Source organism: Podarcis tiliguerta, assembly GCF_965153285.1.
Source record: "Podarcis tiliguerta genome assembly, chromosome: 10".
In the NCBI taxonomy this organism is placed as follows: domain Eukaryota; kingdom Metazoa; phylum Chordata; class Lepidosauria; order Squamata; family Lacertidae; genus Podarcis; species Podarcis tiliguerta.
In genome coordinates, this window is record NC_139543.1 from 30680606 (window position 1) to 30708599 (window position 27994).

Below are 27994 nucleotides of genomic sequence, written 5' to 3' on the forward strand. Positions count from 1 at the left end.
TCGCACACTCCTGGTTCCTCCTGCTGCCCGTGCATGGGACTTGCAGCAGGAGCGAAGGCATTCTGGAGCCGCAGTTCTCGAACAAGAAAGCGCCTTCTCTTTCTCTTCCGTGTGCCAACAGGGAGGTCTGATCCAGCAGCTGACTCCTCCGAACGTTGCATGATCTGCTCTAACACTGCCTCCGATTTGCTCCAGCAAATCTCCAGCTGGGAAATAAGGGAAGGGCCAACAGTTCGCTACTAGAGCACATGCTCCGCAAGCAGAAGGTCCCGGGTTCATTCCAGGTAAGGTCTGTGAAACACTCCTGTTTGCAAACGGCCAGCCATTGCAGAGTCTACTGAGCAAGGTGGCCAACGCTCTGACTCGAGGTACTTTTCTGTCTGCCTAATACACACACACACACACACACACATATATACACACACACAAAACACCAACACTATATATATATATATGTGTGTGTGCGTGTGTGTATAAATATCCTCCTCCTCCTCCCGAGGGGGGATATATATATATAAATATAAATATATATAAATTAGGCAGACAGAAAAGTACCTCGAGTCAGACCGTTATATATATATTGGCAACTCCAGCTCCACGACTGGGCACGGTATAGGAGACACCACCCGCCCCCCACTTTGTTTTTAAGGAACCTGCCTCCCAACCGCTGACGAATCAGAAGAGTGGGGAAATATAGCCCCTCGTTTGCTCTGAAGGGGTTTTCACGACCCAAGCAGGCCCCGCCCCCACAGCGGGCGTGGCAGCGAGGGGGGACGCGCTGCTAGTGCGCAGTTTACCCGCCGGAAGTTTCCGCGGGTTCGCGTCCGGAAGTGACGTCTCACGTCGCTCCCTGCGCTAAGCCCCCTCCTCTGTGGCGGCGGCGGCGGCGGCAGGCTGCGGCAGCTGTAGAGCCGGGCGGGGCTTTCGGCCGCGGCGGGGAGGCGGGGAGGAGGAGGAGGCGGAATATGGCGGACGGCGTGGACCACATAGATATCTACGCCGATGTGGGAGAGGAATTCAACCAGGTAGAGAGACTCCGGGGGCCGAGGAGGAGGCCGGCGGGGAGGCCTGGCTGGGCTGTGAGGGAGGGAGAGAGAGGGAGGCTCTGACTGGCTGCGCTCGCTGCAGGCCTCGGCCCAGCGGAGGGAAGCCGCCGCCATTGTTGTCTGCGGCGCTCGCCGAGAGGCCTCTGCCGCTTTCCCGCCTGGCGCGCTCGCGAGTGGGGCGGGGGGGGGGGGGGAGCTCGTGTGGAAGAAGAGAAGGGCCGAGGGAGGGGGCGCGGCCCAGCTTTGAGTGCGCGTCGCCGCCGCCTCCGCCTCCTCTCCCTCCCCTGCGAGGCCTCAGGCGCTGGAAAACAATGAGCCCGGAGACGGAGCCTCCTGCAGCGCTGTTGGTTGTTGCCCACTTTCCCCCCTCGGGAGGAGGAGGAGGAGGAGGGAGCCCGGAGCCCAGCGGCTCCGACACAGGCAGCAGCCGCTTCCCCCAGGAGGAGGCTGCGATGGGGAGGCGTGACAAGATGTTTAGCCTCCTCCGGGAAGGCTCGGTCGGAGCGCCGGCAACGAGGCTTCCGAGAAGCCCAGGGCGCCGAGGGAGAGGGGAAGCAGTTCCCTCGAAAGGTGCTTCGCAGCACAGCCTCCCTTCGCGCCTCTTTTCAGTTTCCTGATCAACACGCGTGACGGTACGGCAGACGTTGCGCTTTCAACATTTAGTAGCTCGGTTTGCACAGGTTGTTGAAGGCTATATGTTTGTGTTTTTTACAAGCTTAGAAAATGGCAGAGGTTTTTCTTCCTGTGAAGTCTATGAGAAATGGGGCAGTAAGACAAAAAAGTAGAGAGTTGTTTCTGTCCCGTAACTGTTTTGCCAATCAGTGTAGAGACGCATCCAGTTCACTGAGTATGCTATTTGATGCTGGAAGGTTTGGTTTCGCTTCCACCATTCTGCGTAGTCATCTGTTCACCCATTTTTGTCCTTATTCTCTTATGTAGCCTCAAAAGAGTATTGTGGAGATTTTGAAAAGACTCACATTGAGCAAGGAAGTGTTTCTAGAATGCATTTCTATGCTATTTCTTTTGGAGTAGTTCTTGTGCCTTCTTTTAAAAGCATATTCTTTGTTTTCTCCCATATTTCAATGATGTTTCAAACTTTTTAGTTTTCGTTTCTGCTGGCGATGGATTAAAAAAGTTAACTGGTGAAACTAATTGTACGAAAGGGGAAAAGTAACTTGAGTTATTTTTTTACATTCAAAGGCTGATCTTTTCATGTTATTACAGGTACTGTAGTTGTGTTTTGTAAAGGGAGGGGCACTACATGGATGAATATGCTAGGTCTGCCCCCTATTTGCATTCCAGTTGCTCTGTTCAAAGTGGGGAGCCCCCTGTCCTCCTTGAGGATTCCTGCGTTATTTAGAACCCTGGAAAATCCAGAGTTCTAAAATGTGCAAGAAACCTCTATGGGGACAGGAGGCTCCCTACATCAATCACTATCCAACTGATGGAGTTGGTGATGGAAACATACAACCCAGGTGGTGGGTCATAGAGCAAGTGCACCTGTTCCTTCCCCCTCCTTCTATATGTACTGAAGACCTGAAGGGAGTGTAGGTGAACTAGTGTTCTGAGCTTGTGGAACTGACATACTCCATTGGATTGGAGTCCTTGGCCTTATTTATGTGTTCAGACTCCTCAGGTAGAAGCAAATGTGAGGAGAAGCAAGGGGACACTGAAACGTCCGATCCCTCCAGTGTGTCATCAATACAGAGGTTAAAGTCCTTCGTGAATTGGAGGGCAAATGTCTGAATTGGGGAGTTTCTAATACTTGTGAAGGCTTCTGGATCCTCATACCTGACCTTGGCTCTCAAACTCCTGGAGGGCTTTATTAAATGTAAAAATGATGTGCTGGAGGGGACATAGCTTTGCTTCTTCTTAAAATTTATAAATTTAAATTTATAGTCAATTTATGACATCTGTTTATATGTGAGGTGATGAAACACCCTTTTAGAAGTTCTAGAAGTGTATACTACTGCAATTCTATTTTTCTGTTTTTAATTTGGTAATACATTCTGTGCTGTCAATCACTTGAAGTTGTACACAATTTAAATCAGAGTAACTATTATGCATAAAATATTAATAAAACTGTACCGACTCAGCCAGCTAAAACTTCTTTGGCTAACTAAAAGCAATATAGTAGTTGAATATTAATCCGTTCAGGCACCAAGAAATGCACTTTGAAAAAGCCAGTTTTACTTGGTGGCAGAAGACCATAGCAAGGAGAGACGAGCAAAAAAAATTGTGTGGAAAGCATTTCATGATGTAGGAGCCATCACATAGAAAGCTCAACTTTGTGGTCTCACTGTTTTTAATTTTGTAAAGAAAGGGTCACATAGCTTTCTTTATGGACATATGGTAATGTGGAAGTACATATAAATTGTTCCCCCACCCCCAAAAAAATCTGTGCAGGAGGTGTATGTGTATTTGTTGCTCAGTGAGATGCTATACTGTATTCATGTGTCATCATCAGGTAATCTGGCTGTCTAAATTGAAATGCAAATTGAACATTGTTTTTGAAGTTCACTGCACACATTTGCATCCGTTGTAGCATCTACACCTCTCATTTACACTATTGCAGACATAATAGGTCTCTTTGTCATCTGTCTCATCACACTTAGCAAACTGCAGTTCACCAAAACTTAGAAAGTAGTCATGACAATAATGGAAAGAGGAGGCGTGTGTGGGTGCGTGCATGCATGGGTGTAGGTGGGTGGGTGTGCGCTGTTTCCTCATATATTTGGGAGAAAAAATGGATCCACTGTACTTTTCCACTGAGCTAGCAAGCCATTGGCAGAGGATGACCCCTTCAAGTCTTCTACCAAAGTTTAAAGCTACTTTTGGCTACTTTGTAAAAACCCCGAAAACTTAGGGAAAAATCATCCTGTGTAGTTGGGCTCTTAGATACAAGTTTCTCAGATTGAGCCCTCTGGAGGCCAGAGAAAGATTTTTGATGAAATTGGTGTAAGCCACATTGAGCCTGTGAAAAATGAATAAAAGATAACAGTGGTGCTTTAGTAATTAACACCTTTTAATGCAATGGCCTCTTTGACATGTGTAATGAACTATAAACTCTAGAGTTCTGTGTAATTTTTTGAGCGATTCTATTAGGCTGTATTGGTTATTGCGATGAGTAGGAGATTCATTGGATTAATAGATTTAATTCTTTTGGTTTAGTACTGTTTTGTTGACTTCAGTTACCTCTAGCTTCAAGGTGCTGTGTTTTTTAAACACTGGAAATGAAGTTTTCACTCTTTGTTAATTTATATTTTACTTGTATTATTTGTTAATTGGTATTTTTAATTGTTGAATATTTTACTGTTTTTTTTTAATGTAATATATACTACACTGGAATAAATATTCTGAAGGTATGGTACAGTGGTGCCTCGCAAGACGAAAAGAATCAGTTCGTCTAGCGGTTTTTTCGTCTTGCGAAGCAAGCCCATTAGCGGATTAGCGCTATTAGCGGTTTAGCGGCTATTAAAGGCTTAAGGGATTAGCGGATTAGCTGCTAAAAGGCTATTAGCAGCTTAGTGCCTTAGAAAAAGGGGATGGGGAGCGGAAAAAAACCCCAGGAATCGCAAGACATTTTCGTCTTGCGAAGCAAGCCCATAGAGAAATTCATCCTGCAAAGCACCTCCAAAACAGAAAACCATTTCGTCTAGCGGGTTTTCCGTCTTGCGAGGCATTCGTCTTGCGGGGCACCACTGTATATAAATACAAATAAATAAATAAATAAATAAATCAAGTTCTATTCAAGCCTCTCCAGAAAAAATGAACTAAAAGTATGACATTCAATGACCCCTGTCTTCTAGGAGGCTGAGTATGGTGGGCATGATCAAATAGATCTGTATGACGACGTCATCTCTCCATCTGCCAATAACGGCGATGCTCCAGAGGATCGTGATTATATGGACTCTCTCCCACCATCTGTTGGAGATGATGTAGGCAAAGGATCAGCACCAAATGTTGTCTACACGTATACAGGAAAGAGAATTGCATTGTACATTGGGAATCTTACTTGGGTAAGTGTTCCGCTAGTTACTGCTGCAATAGGAATTGTAAGAAACTGCATTAACTCAGACCATTGACCTATCTAGTTCACTATTGTCTGGATTAGGTGCAGCCCTCAGAGGCTTCAGACAGACATGTTTCCCAGGCCTGCCTGAATGTTTTGCATGCATATTGTCTACCACTGAGCTGTGACCCTTTCTCTTTTGCTGTAGGTAATGAGTGTAAAGTGGACTTTTGAGTTTGTAATCATTGCTTCTTAAAGTCTATGTAAATTAACAAATTCTTTGCTTATTTTAAACATAATTTGCTGAATTATATCACTGAGCATTAGGAATCTTTCCAGTAACTTTAGAAAACAATAAGTCAAACCAACTTAGCTTAAAAAAAGCTTTTATATCATATGCATCAGATGCACTTAGCGTCTGCTGTATTATCTGTTCCCTTGAATAGTGCAGTGGAAAAGTGATAATGAATGATTTTTTGGATGTGGCTTTGCTTCTATTTTGTTTTTGCTATTATGTTCAGAAATGAGATTTCAATTACAAATATTTTCCAGTGGACCACAGATGAAGATTTAACTGAAGCAGTTCATTCACTTGGTGTAAATGATATTTTGGAGATAAAATTTTTTGAAAACCGAGCTAATGGCCAATCTAAGGGGTAAGAATTTTGTTTAAATTCATAATTCCCATTTCTGTTCTACAGTGTGACAGGCTGTACAGGACACTGTTTTTTTGCTTGAGAGAATGTAGCTTAAGAAGATGGGACAGGACTAGAACAAGATTTAAGGGAGGAGTAGTGAGTTTAACTGGATAGACCATAAAGGAAGCTGAGACTGTGTTGGTCAAGAAAAGGAATTGGTGAAGCAACTGGTTCTGAGTAAGGCATGAAAGCAGGCTTAAGAGACAAAAATGAAAGCTGGTTTGCTAGAAGGTTTGGGGTGTCTTGCTAATAGTAAATGAGGGTTACACTTCACAGAGTAAATTATTAGGAAATGTATGGTAGCCTATTACAGTTTGCTTATTTGGGGGTGGGGGAATTAGGTAATTCTTGAATCAAAAACTGACTCTTAAGTCTTCCTTCTTAAATTATTGTAAAACATTTCAGTTGAGTGACACTTTCTCAGGGCCCCATAACCACCATACATAATTCCCCCATCTATTTCTTTTCAGGTTTGCTCTTGTAGGTGTGGGATCTGAGGCATCGTCCAAAAAACTAATGGATCTGTTGCCTAAACGAGAATTGCATGGTCAAAACCCTGTTGTTACTCCTTGTAATAAGCAGTTTCTGAGTCAATTTGAGCTGCAGTCCAGAAAAAGTAAGTGTTGGTCCCAGCTACTCACAGTGAAGTGAAAGAGCATGTTTTGGACGGAGAAATTACCATTTTGCAATTGTGGATGTGTTTGTATTTGGCTATTAAGTGCTGAGAATCTGCTGACTAAGGCTTGGTTTACTGAAATGCTGCTCAAACTATAGATTCTGTAGACTTTTAAAGAATATAGTTGAAAGACATGGATCTTACTTTCTCTAGTACTACTTATTTTTTTAGTGATAAAAACATGAATGATGCCAGCTAATTTGAGTTCCTATACATTTGAAACATCACATTGATAAAGCATCATGTAACTGGTGAATCCTGGACCTATTCAAACTAGCTAACGAAAGCATAAATATAATAAAATATAAGAACAGCATAAAAATAAGCCAGGTGTTGTATATTGAACACTTTTGTTTTCTTCTTTCAGCTACACAGTCAGGCCAGATGTCTGGTGAAGGCAAAGCTGGTCCTCCTGGAGGTAGTTCACGGGCAACGTTTCCACCAAGTAACAGAGGGAGGGGTCGTTTTCCAGGCGCCCTTCCAGGAGGGGATAGATTTCCTGGACCAGCTGGACCAGGAGGACCCCCACCACCTTTTCCAGGTAAAATATTTTGTGCTATACATTGCTGCCTTTATGTATAGTTGAAGATACTGAAATTTGACTTGCCAGTTACTGCACTTTGTTTCTGGACAGTAGGATTATTTTATATTGACATACATTCTATACTGAATAAAAAAAACTTGTTAAAACACACACAGTATAAAAGAACACTATAATAAATCAGAACCACAAGTGTATAGTGTTAGTTTTGTTGATTATTGTTGCTGCAATATTGGACATTTTCATTAGTCCCTCTCTCCCCTAAGTCTATACTCAAAAGTTATAAGCTTTATTGTAAAACATTAAAAACCTATGGTAGTTTTTATCATTGGCGTGTTGTGGAATGCAGGTAGATGGGGTAGATGACACCTCTTACCTTTCCACCATGAGAATTGCCAGATTATTTGATAACGTGGATTCTTGTTATATTTAATATTCATATCCATATGCCAAGTAAGCTTTCTCAATGCTCTTTACAAATGTTTCTGTAAATTTGGAGAAAGTTTTGCTAGAAGTAGTAGAAGGCATTATTCTTTCTTTCTTCCTTCCCATTTAGCTGGACAGACACCTCCACGTCCACCCCTAGGTCCTCCAGGCCCTCCAGGTCCTCCTCCACCTGGCCAGGTTCTACCTCCTCCATTAACGGGTCCCCCTAATCGTGGTGACCGTCCCCCTCCTCCAGTTCTGTTTCCTGGGCAACCCTTTGGTCAACCTCCACTGGGCCCACTTCCCCCTGGCCCTCCGCCTCCAGTTCCAGGCTATGGTCCTCCACCAGGTCCTCCACCCCCACAACAGGGCCCTCCTCCACCTCCAGGTCCTTTCCCCCCTCGTCCACCTGGTCCACTAGGGCCGCCCCTGACATTGGCTCCTCCTCCTCACTTACCTGGGCCTCCACCAGGTGCTCCCCCACCAGCTCCACACGTGAATCCAGCTTTCTTCCCCCCGCCAGCCAACAGTGGCATACCTACATCAGACAGCCGTGGTCCACCACCTTCAGACCCATATGGCCGGCCTCCACCTTATGACAGAGGTGATTATGGTCCACCAGGCAGGTGAGTTGCTTTCCTCATTGATAGCATCTTTATTCCTCTTTAAAAACGCTTCAAGAGTCTTAAGAAGGAGGCTTGATTTCCTTCAAGGAAGTAAGGTCACATCAGAAAAGTGTTTCTCAAATGTGGGAATACCATTAAACCAGTGTTCCTTAAATGTTTTGAGCTTGGCTCCCCTCTTATGAATGCATGCTTTCTAGGGGCCCAAAAACCATCAGTTCCACAACAGACCGTATAGAGATGATTGATTACTGCAGTGTACGTAGCTTGCTGCTGTGTGCAAAGATCTGTGAAGTGGAGAACTGATCCAACCCAGGCGTTAGGAAACAGAATAGAACAATATACAGTCTTACCTTGGATCCCAAACACCTTGGTACTCAGACATTTTGGCTCCCAAACGCCGCAAACCCGGAAGTGAGTGTTCCAGTTTGCAAACATCCAACAGGCCTTCTGTGGCTTCCGATTGGCTGCAGAAGCTGCCCTTTGTTTTCTGAACATTTTGGAAGTCGAACGGATTCTGTTCAACTTCCAAGGATTCTGTTCAGCTTCCAAGGTACGACTATATGATTGCTACACCCCAAGAAAGCATCATTGGAACATAGCAGCAGCTTTTGCCAAATCATGCTCACAAATCCAGTGCAAAATGTATCCTTTGCTAAAGGATATTTAGCCTACCAACATCTTGACTGACAAAGGAAAGAAGGCTTCAGATCCAATCCTATGTTCTCCCCTGCAGGTGTTTTGTGAACTCCCAAGGGGTGTGGGTGACTGCACAGTTTGAGAACCAGTGTTTTAAAAACAGTACTTAGACCTTCCTCATTTCCATCAGCTATGTACAGTATTTGTTTCATTTTGTTTTCATTGGTGGCTTCTTTTATGTCTTTAAACAAATGCTACGTTTGTAAGCTCCCCATGCCTGTGTGTGTATGTGTATGTATAATTAACTTTTTAATGTTCAGCTATTCAAGTTTTCTTCACCAGCTGAAAGTTGCAATGTAGTTCCTTTAAAGTAAATCACAGTGTAAAGATTAATATAAATGTACGTTCTTTTAAATGAACAAATTTTGGTCTCTGATAAGAAAACACTCTGTGCGTCAGCTTGAGATGTCCTGCTTTACTTTCTGCTTAACCTGCATCTTCCTTGCACCTCCAGTGACCTAGAGTAATCTTTGTATGACTACTCTGATGGATTCAGACAACCATATCAGATGGCAGACAATATGAGGAATCATTGAGTTGTTTTTTAACTGAAAGAGGAACCCCGATTGTTGATCAAGTTTTATTCAGGAGATAGTTAAATTCTGTGTCTTCACTCAACTTGCAAGTTATCATTATGGGTGAAATGCTTAGAAATCCCATGATGACCTTAATGTCAGCTGCTGTATCAGTTGTCTACATCCACCTTTTCTTTTCCAGACTTACATAATAAACTCCTGTTGGCTTACCCTTTGCTGCTAATTTCCCTTTGTTGCTGTTTGTCTTATGTTCATGTTATACCACATTTTTAGACGTTGATAGATTGTGATATATAAGAATCTACTTGCATGTTGTGGCATATAACAGAGGCTTTGTTGGGATAATTTTTTTGTCAAATAACCTTCCTAGTCTTTTACTTGAGAACATTGTTTCTAGCTTTGTTAATTGGTTCATGGAATTACTGTCTAAAATTTAAAATGTTATCATTCAGCTTTTTAGAAATTTAGAGCATTTGGCATAATAACTTGGAAGACTATGCTGAGAACCCATAGTTTATAAAACCAAACTTTTTAATATTTTGTATATCAAGATAATACTCTAATAAACAAGGGAGGGCTGAGGGGGTTGAAAGCAGAAGTAGAATCTCTGCACATAATGTCCAATATTTTCATGATGATCTCAACTACAGTCCATAACTATATTTAAATTGTCAATTATATATCATAGGCGTTTCACTGGAAATAACATGCCCATAAGAGAACAATTACATATGCCATTGTATTGGAGACAAACGAAAAATAATACTCAAAACGCAGGGAGGTATGAATTTTTAGACATTTCCTCTTATGCTAAATCAGCTATAGGATCTTGATCCACTTCTTGCTCTTAAGAGGATAGCATTGCTTATCATTCTGCATTTTCTTTCTACCAAAAGAACTAACACTCGCAAGAAAACATTTCTTAAAAGCACGTAAAGCCATATAATTTTATAGTGCTGGAAGGAATATGGAGAACATAGTCCAGTTGGTGTTCCCCTGCTGACTGGAGGTATCCATCAGCAGAACAGGAAGAGAGGCAGCTTTTGGCAATTCCTCCTCACTCCTTAGAGCTGCTGCCTCCCCATCTTCTTCAGAGGGTTGGTGAATTGAAGACTGGCTGATAATTAATTTCCTTCCCATTCATCTGGCAGATGTCTTCCATCAGCAGGTGAACAGCAACTGGTTACCACCAGCAAAGATTAAAATCTCATCCTAAGGCATGACTTCCTTTCTAGCTTCAGTCAAATATATTACATTATCTAGATTAGTGTGTGCCACAAAGAAACTGGAGGAGAAAGTTGGGTGGTACATCCTGAGGCATAGTAGAGGTGCCTGTAGGAGGAGAAAGGCCTTCTCTAGTCTTGTTGTCATTCTCCAGATGTTCTGTTTAAAGCAAAGACTGGCAGATGTTGCTCAAGGGGGCATAAGCAGAATAAGTATATTTCTGTCACTAACTTCAGTTAAGTAAATAGTTAACTACTGGCACATTATGCTTATGTTAAAAGCATGAATATCTTTAGAGAACAGAGCATTCTTAATGCTTGGCAACATTTATTCATTATGTTCACTATGACAGATTAGAGTATATGTTGAGGACAGAACTCTTTGAAAGACTCATTTACTGATTTGAGCAGGCTACAGATCTCTCTGCCTCAGTGATACATATACATGCTTGACAGATTTGTAATTATCTGTTGGAGCTTTCTGAAGATGGAAAGCAGAACATAAGTAGATTATCTGACATTTCACACTAATAACAGAGTTGTTGCTGCTGTGGTAGTGTACTTTTTCTCTCTAGCCTGCAGGTTTTGCATTGTAAATATCTTGGTTTAGAAAAAGCTTCCTCTGATTTGTTGTTTTGCTTAAAATTGCATACTAGAATTGTTAAAACAGTTGTACTTCCCAAACTCGCTGGAGGTAAATGTTTTGAACTTGTGTGTGTTTGCAGAGAAATAGATGCTGCAAGGACGCCTTTAAGTGAAGCAGAATTTGAAGAAATCATGAATAGAAACAGAGCTATCTCTAGCAGTGCCATTTCAAGAGCTGTATCAGATGCAAGTGCTGGTCAGTATATTTTCTTTATGATTGTCTGATGTGATATCTAGGACTTTCTCTGCATGCATGCATACATACATATGCCTATCCACTAAAATAATCTGATGAAGCCCTTCTGTGTGTTTCCACTTTCTAAAATACAGGTGTTGGGAGCACCCAGAAAGTGAATTCACTGCCATTGGACGTTAATTCCTCTCCCTTATCTTAGTGTTCTGCCATCAGCTAAAAGATTACCCTTTCAGCACACTTTTAACTATCTGTTGCTTAAAATAATACTTTTCTTAGCTTTATGGGCTATTTTTCTATAGCTGGTTTGTAGCTTTGCTTTCTTTTGCTGATTATTGACATTATTGTAGCTTACTTTAGTTATGAATGCCACCTGAGCACTTCCTTTTGGAATTGGAAAGGTCTGATATAGAGCATGTGCCTAGATCCTTCAAACAGCAGTAAATGTGTGGTTTATACCACTTCCGACTGAATGTGGGGCCTGCATAATTGAATGCTCCCCTACCAAAAAACGAAGTACACAGAGAAAAGTAGTATATAATGAAAATGCTAGAGCAAGAACACTTTTCCATTCTATTTTTTCTAATGTAGATGGTCACATACTGTATGGAGGACTATTTAGTCATATTAGCCTCCTGCTATAGTAGTCTAGCTCACCCATTACATTAAACCATCATTTGAAACTGTGGTTTAATATGAACAAGCAGCATGCTTGTACACGCTGCTCGGAAGTTCCTGTGGCATTCCTCTTTCCCACTTTTGCTACAGCTGCATCACAGATGAAACAAGCAAGTGTTTGGCTTGTCATGTTGCTTGTGGTTCATTCAGAGAGAAACAAACCATGATCCTAAGTTTAGGCAATGTGACAAGTCAAAAGAGTTTAGTTGTTTTGTCTGTGGCATGGCAGCTGAGGACGTAGGGGAAGGGTGTCATGGGAACTTTTGAACTACTCGTTCACATTAAACCGTAGTTTATTTTTAAACTGTGGCCTATTGTAATGTGCGGACCAGGTCAGTATGAAGTTGAACAATCTATGTTTGAACAGTTGAAGAAGGGTGGACAAAGGGAAGGGATATTCTGATGTTAAGGATTAATTAAACTGTTCGTTCACATTGTTTTATCAATTTTCAGCGGAGTATGGAAGTGCTATAGAAACCTTGGTGACTGCAATTTCATTAATTAAACAGTCCAAAGTATCTGCTGATGATCGTTGCAAAGTACTTATTAGCTCTCTGCAAGATTGCCTCCATGGAATTGAGTCCAAGTCTTATGGTTCTGGGTCAAGGTAAACCTTTTGTATAAAAATGGGGGAAAGTTTTGAATAAAGTTCCAGATAAGAGTTGTGGGGCTATATTAGGGAAATGACCTATTTAAGTCATGCAATGTACTTACCGTATTTTTCGCCCTATAGGACGCACCGTCCCATAAGGCGCACCTAGTTTTTTGGGGGGGAAATAAAGGGGAAAAATTTATTTCCCCCCCAGGCGTGGGGCTGGGGCGGGGGAAGCCCAAGCTTCCCCCGACCCCAGCCCCCAGAACAGGCAACTCTCCACAAGCAGCGGGAGCCCACGGCAGGGCTCCTGCAGGTAACTCTCCACAAGCAGCGGGAGCCCGGCGCAGGCTCCCACAGCTTGCGGAGATCTGCGGGAATCCTGGAGAGCGAGAGGGGTCGGTGCGCACCGATGCCTCTCGCTCTCCAGGCTTCAGCGAAAGCCTGCATTCGCCCCATAGGACGCACACACATTTCCCCTTCATTTTTGGAGGGGAAAAGGTGCGTCCTGTGGGGTGAAAAATACGGTAAGTCTATGGATTTTAGTGAGCCTATTCAGTGTGTGTCTCGGATATCACTTAAAATAATTAACTTGATGTTGCTCTAGTTTTTGTAAAGCTTAATTTCATGGTTAGGAAAATGCAGATGTAATTGGAAGGTTAGTTTCTAATGAAACCACAGTTGAACAACTTCACAGTATCTTAAAACCTAATTAAACTGTTGAAAAAACCATTGTAAGTTCTTAAAGTGACTTTTATCAAGGAGCGACTCAAATTACAACAGCTGGTAGGAAAGTTAAGAGTAGGAAAAGCATAGAAATTCCATTATCTTGAACATCAGCTGGACTTGGAATGGAATAAATTTCAATTCTGTACACCTGTACCACACTATCATTAAAGGAATTTTCTGTCCTGCCTTTTGGCTTTGCAAAGGCTCCTAACGTAGCTTCGAGATTTAAAAGGCAAAAATAGAATAAAAGTCATGAAATCATATAAACATTAGCAGCAGAACTATTACTTGATGATAATATCACAGTGAACCTAATTGCCAGAGTTCATCTAAACAATTTCTTTGTATTGAGACAGGGTTCTTCATACCCAAGGAAGTAAACAAATTCAGTGTGTTGTGTTTATTGCAGCAAAATGTTGCATTTTGAGAGAATTAATGAAGTAATTCCTTTTAGAAGACGTGAGCGATCAAGAGAGAGAGACCACAGCAGGTCAAGAGAGAAGAGCCGGCGCCACAAATCTCGTAGCAGAGATCGTCATGATGATTATTACCGGGAAAGAAGCCGTGAACGTGAGAGACATCGTGATCGCGATAGAGACCGCGACAGAGAGCGCGATAGAGAACGGGAGTATCGTCATCGTTAAGAGGTAGGTATATTCATCTTTTAATGAGGCTTTTAAAAACTTTTTATAGTTTTATAGAATAAAGGTTTGTGGTATGTTATATTGAACACTTTCCTGGTATTGATGTTATATTCAGGTAAGTGTTAATATCTTGTCATTTCTCTTCTCTCTCCCTCCCTTTGCTAACTGAAGAAATACCTTCTGGTGTGTGAAATGTGTTTGTGTGATTTTGCTGTTTTAATGGCAGCCTGGTACTCATTAAATTTAGCAGTTCAAATTTACATGAACTTTCTTTCAGGCTTTGAGGTACCATTTAGCACAGTGGTCTTGCCTACATATATCTTTGCATGGTAACAACATGCCAAAGGTGCCTACTGGGAAGGTTTTTGATGGCACTAGTGACTGGGGTAAATTGCCGCCACTATTGTAGTGCAACATGTTGTGACATTGCACTGATAGTGGAATCTAGTATATAGTCCTATGAGGTGCTGCATTATTTGAAACAGAATCACATAGTTAGTCCACAAGTCTATTTTAAATTGCTTTAATCCAAGCATTTGGCCTTTGTTTTATATTAATCATAGTCAGAGGAAATAAGATTACACAAATTGTGTAATCGGTACCTAAATTCCTGTATATCTCAACTTTATGGATTATTTAACACATGGATCATAGCCCATTTTCAGTTGCCCACAATATACATCAAACCCACGTATTCAGACCTTAGGTGTGGCTGTTACGCTAGGGTTTCCTGTTCCTCTTAACTGTAGTTTCCAGAATGCAGGTTATACAGTTGCATATTCAAATTAATAGATATTGAATGAAGTTCTAGCTGTTTTGTATTTTTTTTATTGGAAAGCCTAGTACCAAGATTCAAAGGAAAATACTAATGCATTTCCAAGGGGGAGTAGCTTTGAATTTCTTTCTTGTTACAGTAGCCTCCTAATGTGATATGGCAAGCCCTTTTTATGGTAAGGGTGGTTTGCTTTTAAAAGAAAAACAAAAATCCCACTGGACTTCTAAAGTATAGCTTTGGATCCTGGCCTAAGTGTCAGTTAAAAGGGAAACATAATAGTTTTGAATAAGTTTTATAATTGGTCTAAAATATTTTCTGTCCTTTGAGTTTTATAACTAACATGAAGCTGAAATTACTATTTTATACTATTTTCTCATTAACTCTTAATGTAACTGTTAAGACAGAATACATTTTCTTTGGTTATTATCAGTGATTACATTGCCCATATGGTAACAATGGGAATCTTCAATTTGATGATGGGAGTTCTTATCACAGACACTTAAAACCAAAAGAATGCGTTACCTGTTTAGAAATCAGTGCCAGAAATATGAAATTACCTTCACAGTCACAGACCAGTATACACCATCATTTCTAAGCATAAAATTTGATGTCCCAATCTTTTAACTCTGGAGGAATTAATTTGCATGAATACTAGGGTATTGTGAGGGTGATTGAAGAACCGTGGAATGTTAAAACCCTAAAGCAGTGTTGGGTTTTGTTTTGGAATAGATACATTTTCATGTTTGTGTACTTGTATGCTACACAGATGGATATAAGTCAAATTGGTCCCATAACAAAATAAGCAGTATTTGATTTTGATTTGAAAAGACATTGGGATGCTAAATGTCTGCTAAAAGGAGATAGGATTTAAATGAAGTGTTGTGTTTTAATCACATCACTGTAAAAAAAAAGAATCTGTTCCTTAAAATGGTCTTTTGTTTCTGTAAAGTAAAACCTGTGTTCTGTTGTAGATGTTTATTTTGGGCAAAGCTTTAAATTTCATGTACTTATTGTACTTGTACAATCTGTGCTATATGGTGCAAAATTAATATAAAGAAAGTTGAGGAAACAGTCATATTCTGAGGTGACCATAGAACAGTTAGCTTAATTTACTTTTATAGACACACACAAACACACAGTTAAGCTTATAAGGTTTATTTTTCACTACTTATGTGAGAGATACAACTTTCCATTCCAATTTGTATGTTCATCTAAAATTCCATTACACTGTCTTAAAGATTATACTTTTATAACGTTGGAAGGGTAAAGGTGACAATTTAAAAATCATAATTTGATTTTTACCCACATCTATGCCCCTTTAAACCTAGACACTGTTGTGCAGGCTAGTCACTTTATTGCTATAATCTGATGAACTATTGTCTGTGTTCTCTAGTGACTAAAGATTTAAGTAGATATACTGTGCTTCTGGCAGCAGAATGACATAACTTTTCTCCCTATTATTTGTTGAATTGGTGAATGATGTGAAGGTAGTTTATGAACGGTTGAATCCAGAGAAATGTCCATGTATCATAGCTGGTGGAAGCTTCCAGCCCACCCCTTGTGGGAAGGGGTCAAGGGTCTTCACTGAATGGGGTGAGTTCTAGCATGACAAGCTGGGATCAAAGAAGGAATGTCCAAAAAACAGGCAGAGATGACTTTGTAAGTGGGAGCTCTTGCTTATGAAGGTTACTTCTGCCCAGATTACTGGGCTCCCTCTTTCCTCTCTGCCCCCCACGCCACAACCTGTTCCATTGCAAAATATCCCACAACTGGCAGGGGAGCCTGGGGTGGGGGGTGGCAGAGGGTGGAGAGGTCATCTTCCACCAGCCCCATTATTTACACATTTCTCCAAATCCAACCCGAAGTAGAATTTATTGTTGAATATTTGTAGCAATTCACTAAATTTTATCTGTAGTGGAACAGTCAGATATTTTGATCAGTCACATTGGGGAGCACTGTGAGAAGTTTTGCCCTACTTCTTTTGCAAGAAAGTCCCTGGAACAGTGCAAATGCATGTTGTTTTCCCTCAGAATATATTGGATCCAATCCATTGTCACCCTCACTTAGTATATTCATAGAGATGAGCTGAATCTCTGAAATCAGATGTACCATTCCATCCTTCTTGTTTGGTGGTTATTGAATGGTGCACTGAATGATCCCATAGTGGGGTTTCTCTTCCTTTAATATGCTTATACTTCATGATGTGTGAATTGACAACATATTTCTAGCTATTGGGTTATTTTGAACGTGTTCATGAAACTCTTATCATTTTTTGTTACGTCTTTTGTATAATGTCAGTATAAAAGTACAAGAAAATTGTGAATATTTTCAGATGTACCTATTTTCTTGTACTGATCTGCTAGAAATTTTGGCAACTTATGTGCAAACCACAAGCAGATCATGAACATGTTTGTGTTGGGTCATATTTAGAGCAAACGTTAGCAGCAAAGGTTGAATGTGTAGCGATAGAACAGTAACAATCTTAGGACTGCTTCAGACATGAAAACTAAATAATCACATGCGATAAGGTACATACTGATCTCATGCTTTATCCTAAGCAAGTGCTCTTCTGTAGGAAATTCATAATGATTGATCTTAGGCTCTGGTGTGAATAAAATAATACATCAGCTAAACTGTCAGTTTTTAGAAGTCTAAATGCTACATACTATTTGTTAATTTGTGGTTATGAAAGTTTTTAAAGTCAAAGTCGAGTGGTATGGAATTGAAAAAGATTGAAGCACCCTAATGTTGATTGACCTGTATGTTGAGTTTGAGCCCCTTTTTTGACATAACACTTTTCTGTATTCTGTTCTCAAACCACCATAAGCAAAACTCTTCAAATGCTAAGAGTTGTTTTAGCGTGCCAACCAAGAGGCCGGTTTGTATAAAAAGTGATTTGTTGTTCTTTTTTAAGTGTGTTCACAAGCTGTCTTTTATATGTGTAGTAAGAATACTGAAAAAAATATTGTTACAAGTCTGTGTTCATGAGAGTTAATTGAGTGAATGCTCCTGTTCACACCCTGTGATGTGTGTTGAAAATATGTAGTGTTTGTGAACATGGTTTACCTTTCCTGAGCCCGCCTTCCATCCACTCATTGGACATTATGCAGGTATGAAATCTATGCCCATAGGTCGAATCTCTGAGATCCCAGCCTCTCAAAAACAAGCAGTGAAGGTCACACCACTCCAGTCCCACTTTGCACTGTGCATGCACTCTATACACATTAAGGCATTGAAATAGGGCAATTATATGTTGTGAATCAAATGAATGCAACAATATTATGAGGAAGTTTCTGTTCATGAGACTAGTAAGTCCTACTTTTATATAGATGGGCACCTCTGCTGGACTAGTCGATACAGACCTCCAGAACGAATTAACTTCTTAACCCGAGGTACCACTGTATTACTGCCGCTTTTTAAAGAGACAGTGATTATTCTAAAAAGGTTAGAAAGGTTTATTTGCAAAGTGACAAAACAGCAAGGGCTATGTTTCTCTTTCTCCCTGTTATAATCCAGAATATTTTCCTTGGTTTTAAAAATCCTCATTCCTAAAATACATGTTGCTATTTGTATTTGAAACTTGCATTGTTTTTTGAAACTCATTGTAGGAGGCCATATGGTTAACATCATTTTTGCTGTAACACATTTATTTATAGTATTGATTGCACTGCTGCTATTTGGAGCTCATAGGTTACAAATTGCATTTGCACAGTAAATAATTCATTATGCAGATAAAACCACCTACCATTTCTGACAATTTTTTAGTGTTAATTGTGAAATAAATAAGTACTTACTGGTATAGTGCATAATCCCCAACGTGTTAAAATTTGCTGTTAAGTTTGTGTTATGGGCTTCATGAAAATCCAGTTTCCTCATTGTCTGTTTTTCATAATCGTTAGTTAGTACAAATTACTTTGTTCAGTAGATGTACAAGAAGCTGTATTGAAGACCCTCAATCCTTTCTGGTTTGAAGTGGCTTAATTTTTGTGATGGCAGGGTATTGAAGTTGTTGGGAAAATTTTATTTGGGAAGTGACCTGGCCTGAAACTCTTGTTTATTGTGGTTTGAGAACAAATTGTGTTTTGTTTTTTTTAACAAAGAAACTTGTGTATTCACCATTTTACTTGTTGCAGTCTGAGTTATACTAGTCTTTGTCATGCCTCAGTGTGAACATATATATATAAAGTAGACTATAACTAAATTGTGACATATGCAAAAGGGAAAATGGCTTTTATAGCAAACCCTTAATGAGAGTATTTTTGTGCATTGAACTGGGTTGTCATGACTAAGGGTTTAAATAATGTGCATTTCTGACTAAATGTATTGTAATGCTACAAATCTGCAAAAATTCCTGTTACGAGAGTAAGTGGAAGTAGCTTCAGAACTGTGATCCAAATTTATTAGGCAGATTAGCACATTTTTTCACTTGGAACACACAACACTAAATTGATAGTTTTTACTGTGCCTAGTTAATAATTTTTTTGCTGTGTCTCGTTAATAAATTGAGTAATAAGATAATGGTTTTATAAAAGCTTAAGCAGTTGGGGAATTGGTTGAATGCATTTCCCCATACACCCCTAAAATGCTGTTGAGTGTTAAGGTTAGACTGATACACATATTAAGCACAATAGTTGCAGGGGGAGAGATGCCAAAATATGAAAGACTAGTTATTAGAAAAATAGCTTGTTGTAAATAAAAGTGCAAACCTAAAGAGTCACGGAATATTGACTTGCAATTTCAAGTTGTTGCATCAGTGTATGATTTAAAAATAAGATTTGTGTCCAGCGCTGCATCTCTGCTGGTGCAATGGACTTCTGTCACACAACAAAGTCTCTCTTTCTAACCTGTCCCCTCCATACCCACCCACCCACCCTCAAACTCATATCTGGAGAGTTAGGGGACCCACCAGAGCAGATTGGGGGTTGAGGAGAAGTAGAAGTTCCATTGTGCCAGCAGAACGCCGCTGGTGTAGCATTGGATACAAGCCCAAGTTCTTGTGTTATAATATGAATGTTAGTCTCATTTGTATGAAGTTCGATTTACAGCTATGGACTTTGAACTTAGTGAATAAGGTAAAAGGGAAATTCATTCTCCTGCAGATATAAAAATAAACTAGGTTTAGGGGTTGTGTGTGGGCCATCAGTGTCCTTCACCTTGCATGAATTTTCCCCTGCCTCTTCTCTGTATTTGGCCTACAGACTTAGATTGTTGCCAGTGCAGGGGACACTCTTCAACTCATTTTTGACAACCTAATTTAATCAGTGTTCTCAGGTGACTTTTGGAGCACAAGGATAATTCATTTACCTAGGTTTGGTGTTACAAATGGTCATTGCTAACGTAGATTACAGTGGGGGGGGGGGGAATTGATGTAAGACAAGGAATTGGCTGGGAGGGGTGAGGAGATGCATGTGATCTTACTTCCAGTTCCTAAACCAAGCTTATTTTTATATCTTCACTGAGGTGATTTAGTAATAAGGATTGCTTGGGTACTCAAAGGAGTAGCTAGGGTTTTATTGCTGTTTAGTGATGTTGATTGCACATCCCTTTGAATAGCAAAAAAGGTCATTGCTTTTACAGCTTCTATCTGCATATTACAGCAGAGAAAAAGTTACCTTGTGAACACATTCACCCAATTAAAATGTAAATTAAAATGTTCTATAATTCAAATTTATAATTTGATTTTTAGACACGAGACAATACTTTGTGAAGAAAGGAGACTGGTTTCCTACAAAACTCATATTAAAAATCAAGTTATTGGTGCTTTTTTATAATTTTAACAGGAAACTAGAACAACTTCACTGAATAGCAATATTCATGTAAAGCTATTAACTCCTTGTCTAAATCACTGCAAAAAGAATTTATGCTTGTAGCCTATTTTGTATTATACCATTCATTTGGGTGTAGCTATTATAGATTACTGCAATGAAATTCAGTAAGTCTTCACTAACCTATTTATGTTAAAATACTTTTAAAGAACAGAATGTGTATCAATTCATGATAATCCCTAAGATACTTTCCACATAATGAAACCTAAAATTTCTTGTATTGACAGTCATTTAAAAATGTATTTACTGTCTCAAATGAAAACTGCTACAGACACATAGCACATTATGGTACAACAATGACATTCTTTTTTCCTGTTCAGAATTCCTTTAGAAGCAGTAAAGACACTTAATACCAACAGAATATAAGAGTGTTGCAAGAGTGGGAAATCCCAGTATGCAGTTTTGCAGCTGTCATTTCACTCTTCTGAAACTGAAGTGCACTGCCAACTTGTTTTTCAGTTGGCTGCTACTGAAGAACAATATGATTCGCCTTACTGTTAAAAGCCAGCTTTAAAAGAACTAAGGATTTGGTGATGTCAAAAAGCAGAATACTTAGTCATTACTGAATACTTGAGAAACTAAAGAAATTATCCTAATCCTGCATATTGATTAGTTATATAGCCTAGACTTTATTAAAAACAGTATGTGGGAAGAGGAAAACTTCTGAAGTTCTCATTATTATCATAAATTTGTTTTCTAATCTAAATAGTTTTTTTCCCCTAAGGGTGACCTTATGACAGCTGCATACTGCTATATGTTCTGACTATATTAATATGCCTGAATTTGAAATGACTTATTGATGTGCTTCTTTGCAAATTTGATTTTAAGCTATTTTAAAAGCTTTTGGAAATAGATGTGAACCACTGAAAAATTACTTACTGCGTTGTAGTTATTAAAAGTTTTGCATCATCCTAAACCCATTTCTTGGAAGTATGTTCCATTGGGTTCAGCATGGCTTACCACTGAGGAAGAGTGCGTAGAGTTTAAGGCTGCACTCTTACTTGGGTTGTAAGCACCATTGAAATTAGTGGAGCTAGCTTCTAAATAAAGTTGGGAATGGAAAATGTATGTTTAAAGTTATCTGAGTAATGTTTGTGCATATGAGCTATTATCTATTTACTGTGGTTTTTACATAAGTAGTTCTGATTCTTCAACCTGATGGTTTTTAATACGTAACTGTTTACCCCTCCTCATATCTTTGGCATAATGTTCTTAAGGAAGGCTCTGCGGGCATGACTGCTGTAGGAGCTTCCTTTAATCTTATTGGCCAGGATCCAAAGAACTCTGAAAGGTGGCTTTGAACTTGGGTTCCTGCCTCCACATCACCATTTGTGCACTGGGGCAAATTTCTTTGGAAACAGGGAGATTTCAAAAATGTTTGTGTTATAACATGAGGTCTGCAGCTCAAAGTGGTTTTTTAAAAAAATGTATAAAGAAGCCCTTGGGTTTGCCTAAAATAGTTTTTTGGATCCTGGTCATTGGTTTTAGTGTAGCTTTCATCCCATGAAAACTTCATCAATGTCTCTTCCAAAGCACAGAAAGACGCTAATAGTTACAGGATGAAATTGTACAGATCTCTTGCTATAAAAGGTGACAGTATTTGAACTGGTCTAAACATTCCAAAGAATGGCAATCACTAATGTGGCTGTTGGTTATAAACATCCTCATGGAGATTCTAACCAAGTATAAGCTGGTCACCCATTGCCTCCAGCCATGCACCAAACTCAGCCATACCCCCCTTATTTTTTTTCACATTTATATTTGAGTATATGAATCTGTTATTTGCTGCCTCTCTGGCTTCCACTAGTTATTCAATACTGAATGTGGACAAAAGGGTGAGATCAATGTAACAATTTATTTTTGTGATAAAGTTCTGGCTTACGTTTTTGTGTGTGCTATTTAGCTGTTGCATAGCTTCATTTATGATTTTACAAATCAGCTAAAACTATTGTAATACACCAATTTGGCTACCGCATTATTCTTTGTTTTTTCTTATTTTTGAGCAGAGGAAATGTTCCTCTTTACTAGTTTTGTAAAATGGAACATTTTCTGTAGTTATCAATGGCTGTGCTTGGGTGCCAAACTAAACCACACTTCAGTGTGATGTGAATAAATCTAGGCAAGCCTCAGGCCCATGCACACTCTCCCCCCCCCCCCCAATCCCTACCACATGGTCAAAAGTGAACTCTTCTGAACTATTATTCCCAGTGGAGAAATGCATGTCTAAGGCTCACCTAGACACTTTCATGTCATGCTGAACTAATGATTTAGCATGACATCTGAATGCTGCCAATGATTAATTTTTTCTGCATTGCTGTAAATTTTTGGACTACTTTCTTGAAAGCTGTAGTTTAGATTATTTTCGAGCCAGTAGCAGCGGTCTCATTATTTACATTTCCATTATGCTGAAATTGGCGCACGATTTGTGTATGTATAGTTAAACCAACATTTTTTGTTTGCTGTGGGACGTAGCAAAATCTACATCACAAATTTTGACACATTACAGCTGAAGGAAGAGGAACACCTCACCAGACAAGAAACTTAACTTCACGGAAAGAGGCTTGTCCAGCAGTTTGCTTCTTGTGATCGAACAGAGCCTGTAAAGATTCATGGATAAAATGAACAGGAATAGATCTGAATAAGGCAAATCTGCATACATGGTAACCAGTAGCTCTCTTACCTTTTTATGTTGCTTAGCTGTTTTATTTGAAGGAACCTGTGTGATTTAAAACGTATAGCTTTTTGCAACTTTATTACTGGTTATATACATTTGACAATTAAAATGTGCAAGCAATTGAAAAAAGTCTAGTAAATGCTTGTTTTTATAGTAGTTCTTGTTTAAATGTTCAAATGATAATGTCTGTAAAGAGCATCAATCTGATTACAATAGATGTAGTGTTGTAATAAACTGTTTAATGGGGCTGATGTGTAAAGCTGTTCCAAGTTATTTGATGTTTACACCTCAGGGAGCGTCTTGTGTTCAGCAATATTTAATGGTGTTATAACAATGTCTCTAACAAAACATAGCATATTTTTTGCATATGCATCAACTTGTTGTATTTGCTGAATGATTAGCAGTTGTCAAACACTTGATATTGATACTAGAATAATGGTTACATTTTATTTTAATTTGTAGCTTTTTTGCATAGATGGCTTGTGAATTTGCTGAAAGGTGCGCAAATCTGTAAAAACTGTAGATTAACATTCTGTAATAATTCAAATAGACTGAACTTTCTTTAAAGAATATGAAGTCTGAAGTTGAATTCTGGTTTACTGAAGCCTGTCTGTTGCAATATGCAACACTCAATACTTGGTTCAAGCATACAATTGGCCACTTTTAAATAATGCTGCAATAATTTACAGTTTTTAATGCTAATGCTGTGTCCTGCCTCTAGAACACTAGTCATTCTGTACCTAGATATATATGCCAGTTAAGTAACTGAAGAAAATGTTTCTCCTTAAAAATAATAATCAAGATTTCAAATAAGCTTTTTTGAGCAACAAAATTCCCTGTCCATAAAAAGAAAGTGCATACGTATCCCTTGTATAACTAATAGTGTAATAATTTGCCCTAACAAATAGTTTGTGATCTAATGCACCCCACAAACTAAAGAGAGCACATTTTAATCATAGGTTTAGCACATGTTGCTTGATTGTAGACTGTTTTCTTTTAAAAATATTTTTTTCCAAATTTTGCTAGTTCCTGCCTACTTTCTAATTATTTCAGTTACAGTTATAAAAGTTTGTTGATCAAATATTTGAAGCATTATGACATGTAATACTCAGTAAAATTACTTGTGGTATACGAATACTTGGATATTAAATTAAATGAAGACCACTTTACATGTTTTAATATCAAACTCAAGTTTACCATCAAGCATACCCTTAACAGAACCGTGACCAATCCCAACTTCCTAGCCAGTGCACTTGTGTAATAAATGTGTTTACAAACATGTTCGTCACATTCCCACTTTACTTATTTAGGTGTACATATAAAATATTTTAACTGTATAACAAAGACACAGTGTATCAGTCAGACCTTAGAGACATGTATAAAATCACACTGTTTGTGTCTTACTAAACATGGAAGCACTCAAGTTACCGTCTCAAAGGCTGTATCCCAATACAACTAAAGATTTATATAGTTGAAAGAATCCGCTTGACATTTGCAGAGCTCAGGTCAATGCAGCTGATTTACTCTTTCCTGGCCAATATTGTTTGACTTGTGTTTAATAACTGGAGTAGATGGTTATTTTAACTATTAGCCATTTTGTACGCTGAAAGTTTTCTTATGGTCCATTCATACTTTGTTAATAGATTTCCTAATTTACCACGTTTCTTATGTGAGATGTTGGGCTTACTTTGAAATATTATTTTGAACCCACAATGCTTTACACAACTTGTTTATCTGACAATAACGCCTAAATTCATTTTACTCTTGGGTTTGATTATACACAGAAATCAAAGTGAAGTGAAGCAAAATATCAGGGATTTCTCATTTGCATGACTTTTTAGTCCTACGAAACCTGATAATGTATGCATTGGGGTTGTTTGCTTTGTGCAGGGATGAATGTGAGTTCTGTCTATGGATAACTCCAGATAATCAGGAAATTGGATGTTGCTGCAGTACCTTGCTATTGTATGTCCATGTTGGGGTGGTTGTTCCAACTCTAAGAAATTGCTTTTAACTAGCTGGGATGTGGGCAGACAATCTGGATTAAATTGTACTGGAAATGGCTCAAGATGGAGGAAAAACAGGTAAGTTAGGCGTGCAAATGCTATTTGAGTAGTAATTTCAAATATTCAGTAACCAAAATTAAAATAATTTAAAGTCATAATTTAGCTTTCTGTATGAACCCTGGAGATACTGTTGTGTATTCATTGTCTTACATTTTCTCCTATAGCGATTTCCATTGCTGGCAATGGAGCTGCCAAAAATCAAACCATGAAATAACTTTTTGATATGTGTAGGCTGAACATTTAACTTGTGTAAGTAGTAAAGAGTCATAGTAGTTGTCTTGTGAGTAAAACTTGTTTTCTCAAGAACTCTTCTCAGTTTTCTCAGTAATTTTTTTAAAAAGGAGTCCAAAGATGTTTAGACAAAAAAAGTGAAAGCATTTTACTTGTGATAATCTCTAGAAAGAAGTTTGTGCATTTATCTCCAGCCTGATAAACAATGCTCCTGATGAAATAATATTGTAAATAGTTACCAGATAGTAAACTAAAATCTGAGTAGTGTCTTGGTTGCTACTGCAGTGGGCTTTGGTGGCTATATTAAATCTGTTTCTGTTAAGAAAATGTAAATAAATTTCAGGAGGTACTTAATAATCTGTATATAGTTTTAATAGATAAAAGTGACAGCATTAATAGCTATTTTAAAATAAATTATCTGACTGGTGGCCTCCTCCTGGATAGTTGTGCTGACATCTGCCCACAGTGGTATTGTAATATAAGTTTGCAATGTTGTGCAGTGTTGCAGAAGTTGCTATTTCTGATACTAACTAGAAATTACAACTGGCACTGCAAACCAAAATAACTTTTGACTATTCACTGTCTATTTAGTTGTATATTTGAGTGCTTTCTCCAATAACATGAAAGGCGAGCTTTAAATGTCCTGTGTATTGATTGACTTCAGTTAAAAAATCCATGTAAATATTGGACAAGCTTTCATTTTTCACTTGTGTACAGTTTAAGCAAACTTTTCCAAGTTTTATATATAGGATCTTAGTCACACTGTTTACTTGGTAGGTATTTAATGATGCAGAGAACATATAGCCTTAAAATGCAGCTTTAAAAAGTTACAGCATTAAGCATCCTCTGTAAAATTTACAATTTTCTAATGTTTGAAATATTCATAGTTTTTAGTAATCTGAGAAACATGTTAGTAGAATAGACTGGAGTTTTTGAAAATAAGAAAATTATTAAAAACCTGATTTTTAGAAGGGAGGAAACAAGCAAGATCCTTTAACATGTTAGGAGTATTTTATATATTGGACTTTAGTGCTCCTTATAATTTTATACACACCCAGGAGCACTCACATACATATCCTAGAATCCATGAATCTCATTTCAAGCTGCTCTCTCTCTCTTTGTAGTTGTCAACTTTTAACTTGAAACAAAAATAATGCCACTGCCCATAATAATGTACTGTGTGCTATTTAAATAGCTTAGCTTTCAAGCCTTTTTGGCTCAATATCCAGTTGAAAACCAGGTTTAGTCAACCATCATCAGGTGATCTAGTTTCTGTCAGCTGAGAAACTTTGTGTTGTATCCAGCCAAAGCTCTACTCAAGAGTAGGCCCATTGCAAATTAATGGACCAAAAATCAGTAATGTTCATTGATGTCAATGAATCTTCTCTGAGTATGACTGGTGTTAGAGACATCCCTTGTATCCAAAAGCCCATTCAGCATCCAAATTCTATTTGGCTGTAATGGAGGAGGATCTAGCACTAAAGCACATCTGGGCACATCTGTGATCTCGTCTTACACAAGTAGCATTAAATGGGTGAGTTTCCTGACACCACATTAGAGACAGTTTCTCACTTCAGTACTTGAACATGCTAAGCATCATTTTCAAAACCTTCAGCTAAAATACTAACCCAAGTCACCACTGAGAGTAGCATGTTGTACACACTTCTTTGGGGATGAATTTCACATTAATGGTTTTTTTCTGATTGACTTTATAAATGTAATACAGTGGTTTATGTTTATTCATTGCAAGTGTATTGCATTTAAAATTCATTTTTGTCAGTGTTTTATTTTCCAGAGTGCCTGTGGAACAACTATGTTCCCTTAAAGATTTTTACGTGATTTTGGTTGGGTTTCACTACATTACGTTTTGCCCAAATGTGTACTTGCAAATAAAGAATAATAATACCATTTGCTATAGTTTGTAAACAGTTGCTTACATTACAGGTTTTAGGTTTATTGGTATGCAAGCAAACCTTTTTTTTTAATGGGCAATGGCTTTCTAATACCTGAAGGCTCAAAGAACATCTTGGTAGTGTTGAGTTTCTGGACACTCAAATGTCTTCAGAAGGTAAGAGGAGGGTGTCCTTTCACATTAGCATATGTGATTTTTTATTTTTAAAAATGCCAACTCCATCTCAAACTTTGGCTTGTCAAAATTCTTTTCACTTCCATATATTTTAAATTAAATTACCTTTCCTTCCAGTCTTTAGGCAACTATTAGAAATTTGCTGTCCAACCATTTATTGGTCTTTAAACTGCAAAAGAAGTTACCTTGTATTGAAGAAAAATAAAGTGCATTTTTATGAAAGCTTAAGTCTGCCTTGTATTATGTTTATGCGAAGTATATGGCGTTTTAAAAAATTAAAGTGTACAGTATTTAATAAGATTGTGGTTGTGAAATATGAAGCGGTTCTTACTTGGAATGAAAAATGACACCTGTTGAACAAAGTAGCTTGAGAGAG

The 27994-nt window shown here is 38.7% G+C and overlaps 1 protein-coding gene and 1 long non-coding RNA gene across 7 annotated transcripts; one reads left to right on the forward strand and one right to left on the reverse strand.

Annotated features, from left to right (window-relative positions):
- Positions 1-821: 821 nt before the first annotated feature.
- CPSF6 (cleavage and polyadenylation specific factor 6) lies at positions 822-27840 on the forward strand. 6 transcript variants are annotated; one of them, XM_083399786.1, is made up of 11 exons: positions 822-1025; positions 4856-5065; positions 5611-5714; positions 6227-6372; positions 6800-6973; positions 7530-8025; positions 9946-10038; positions 11206-11321; positions 12450-12603; positions 13772-13964; positions 23068-27840. In XM_083399786.1, exons 1-10 carry the CDS (start codon positions 966-968, stop codon positions 13959-13961), a joined length of 1743 nt encoding a protein of 580 aa, XP_083255912.1. In that variant the 5' UTR covers positions 822-965; the 3' UTR covers positions 13962-13964; positions 23068-27840. The 6 variants fall into 6 exon arrangements, with proteins under 6 accessions (XP_083255912.1, XP_083255914.1, XP_083255916.1 ...); XM_083399788.1 differs by having other exon boundaries at positions 13775-13964; XM_083399787.1 differs by having other exon boundaries at positions 858-1025; positions 23034-27840.
- On the reverse strand, positions 14776-21801 carry LOC310658282. The gene is made up of 2 exons (XR_014502178.1): positions 20515-21801; positions 14776-20469 (listed from the first exon to the last, which is right to left on the reverse strand). It is a non-coding gene; the product is annotated as an uncharacterized lncRNA (long non-coding RNA).
- Positions 27841-27994: the final 154 nt, after the last annotated feature.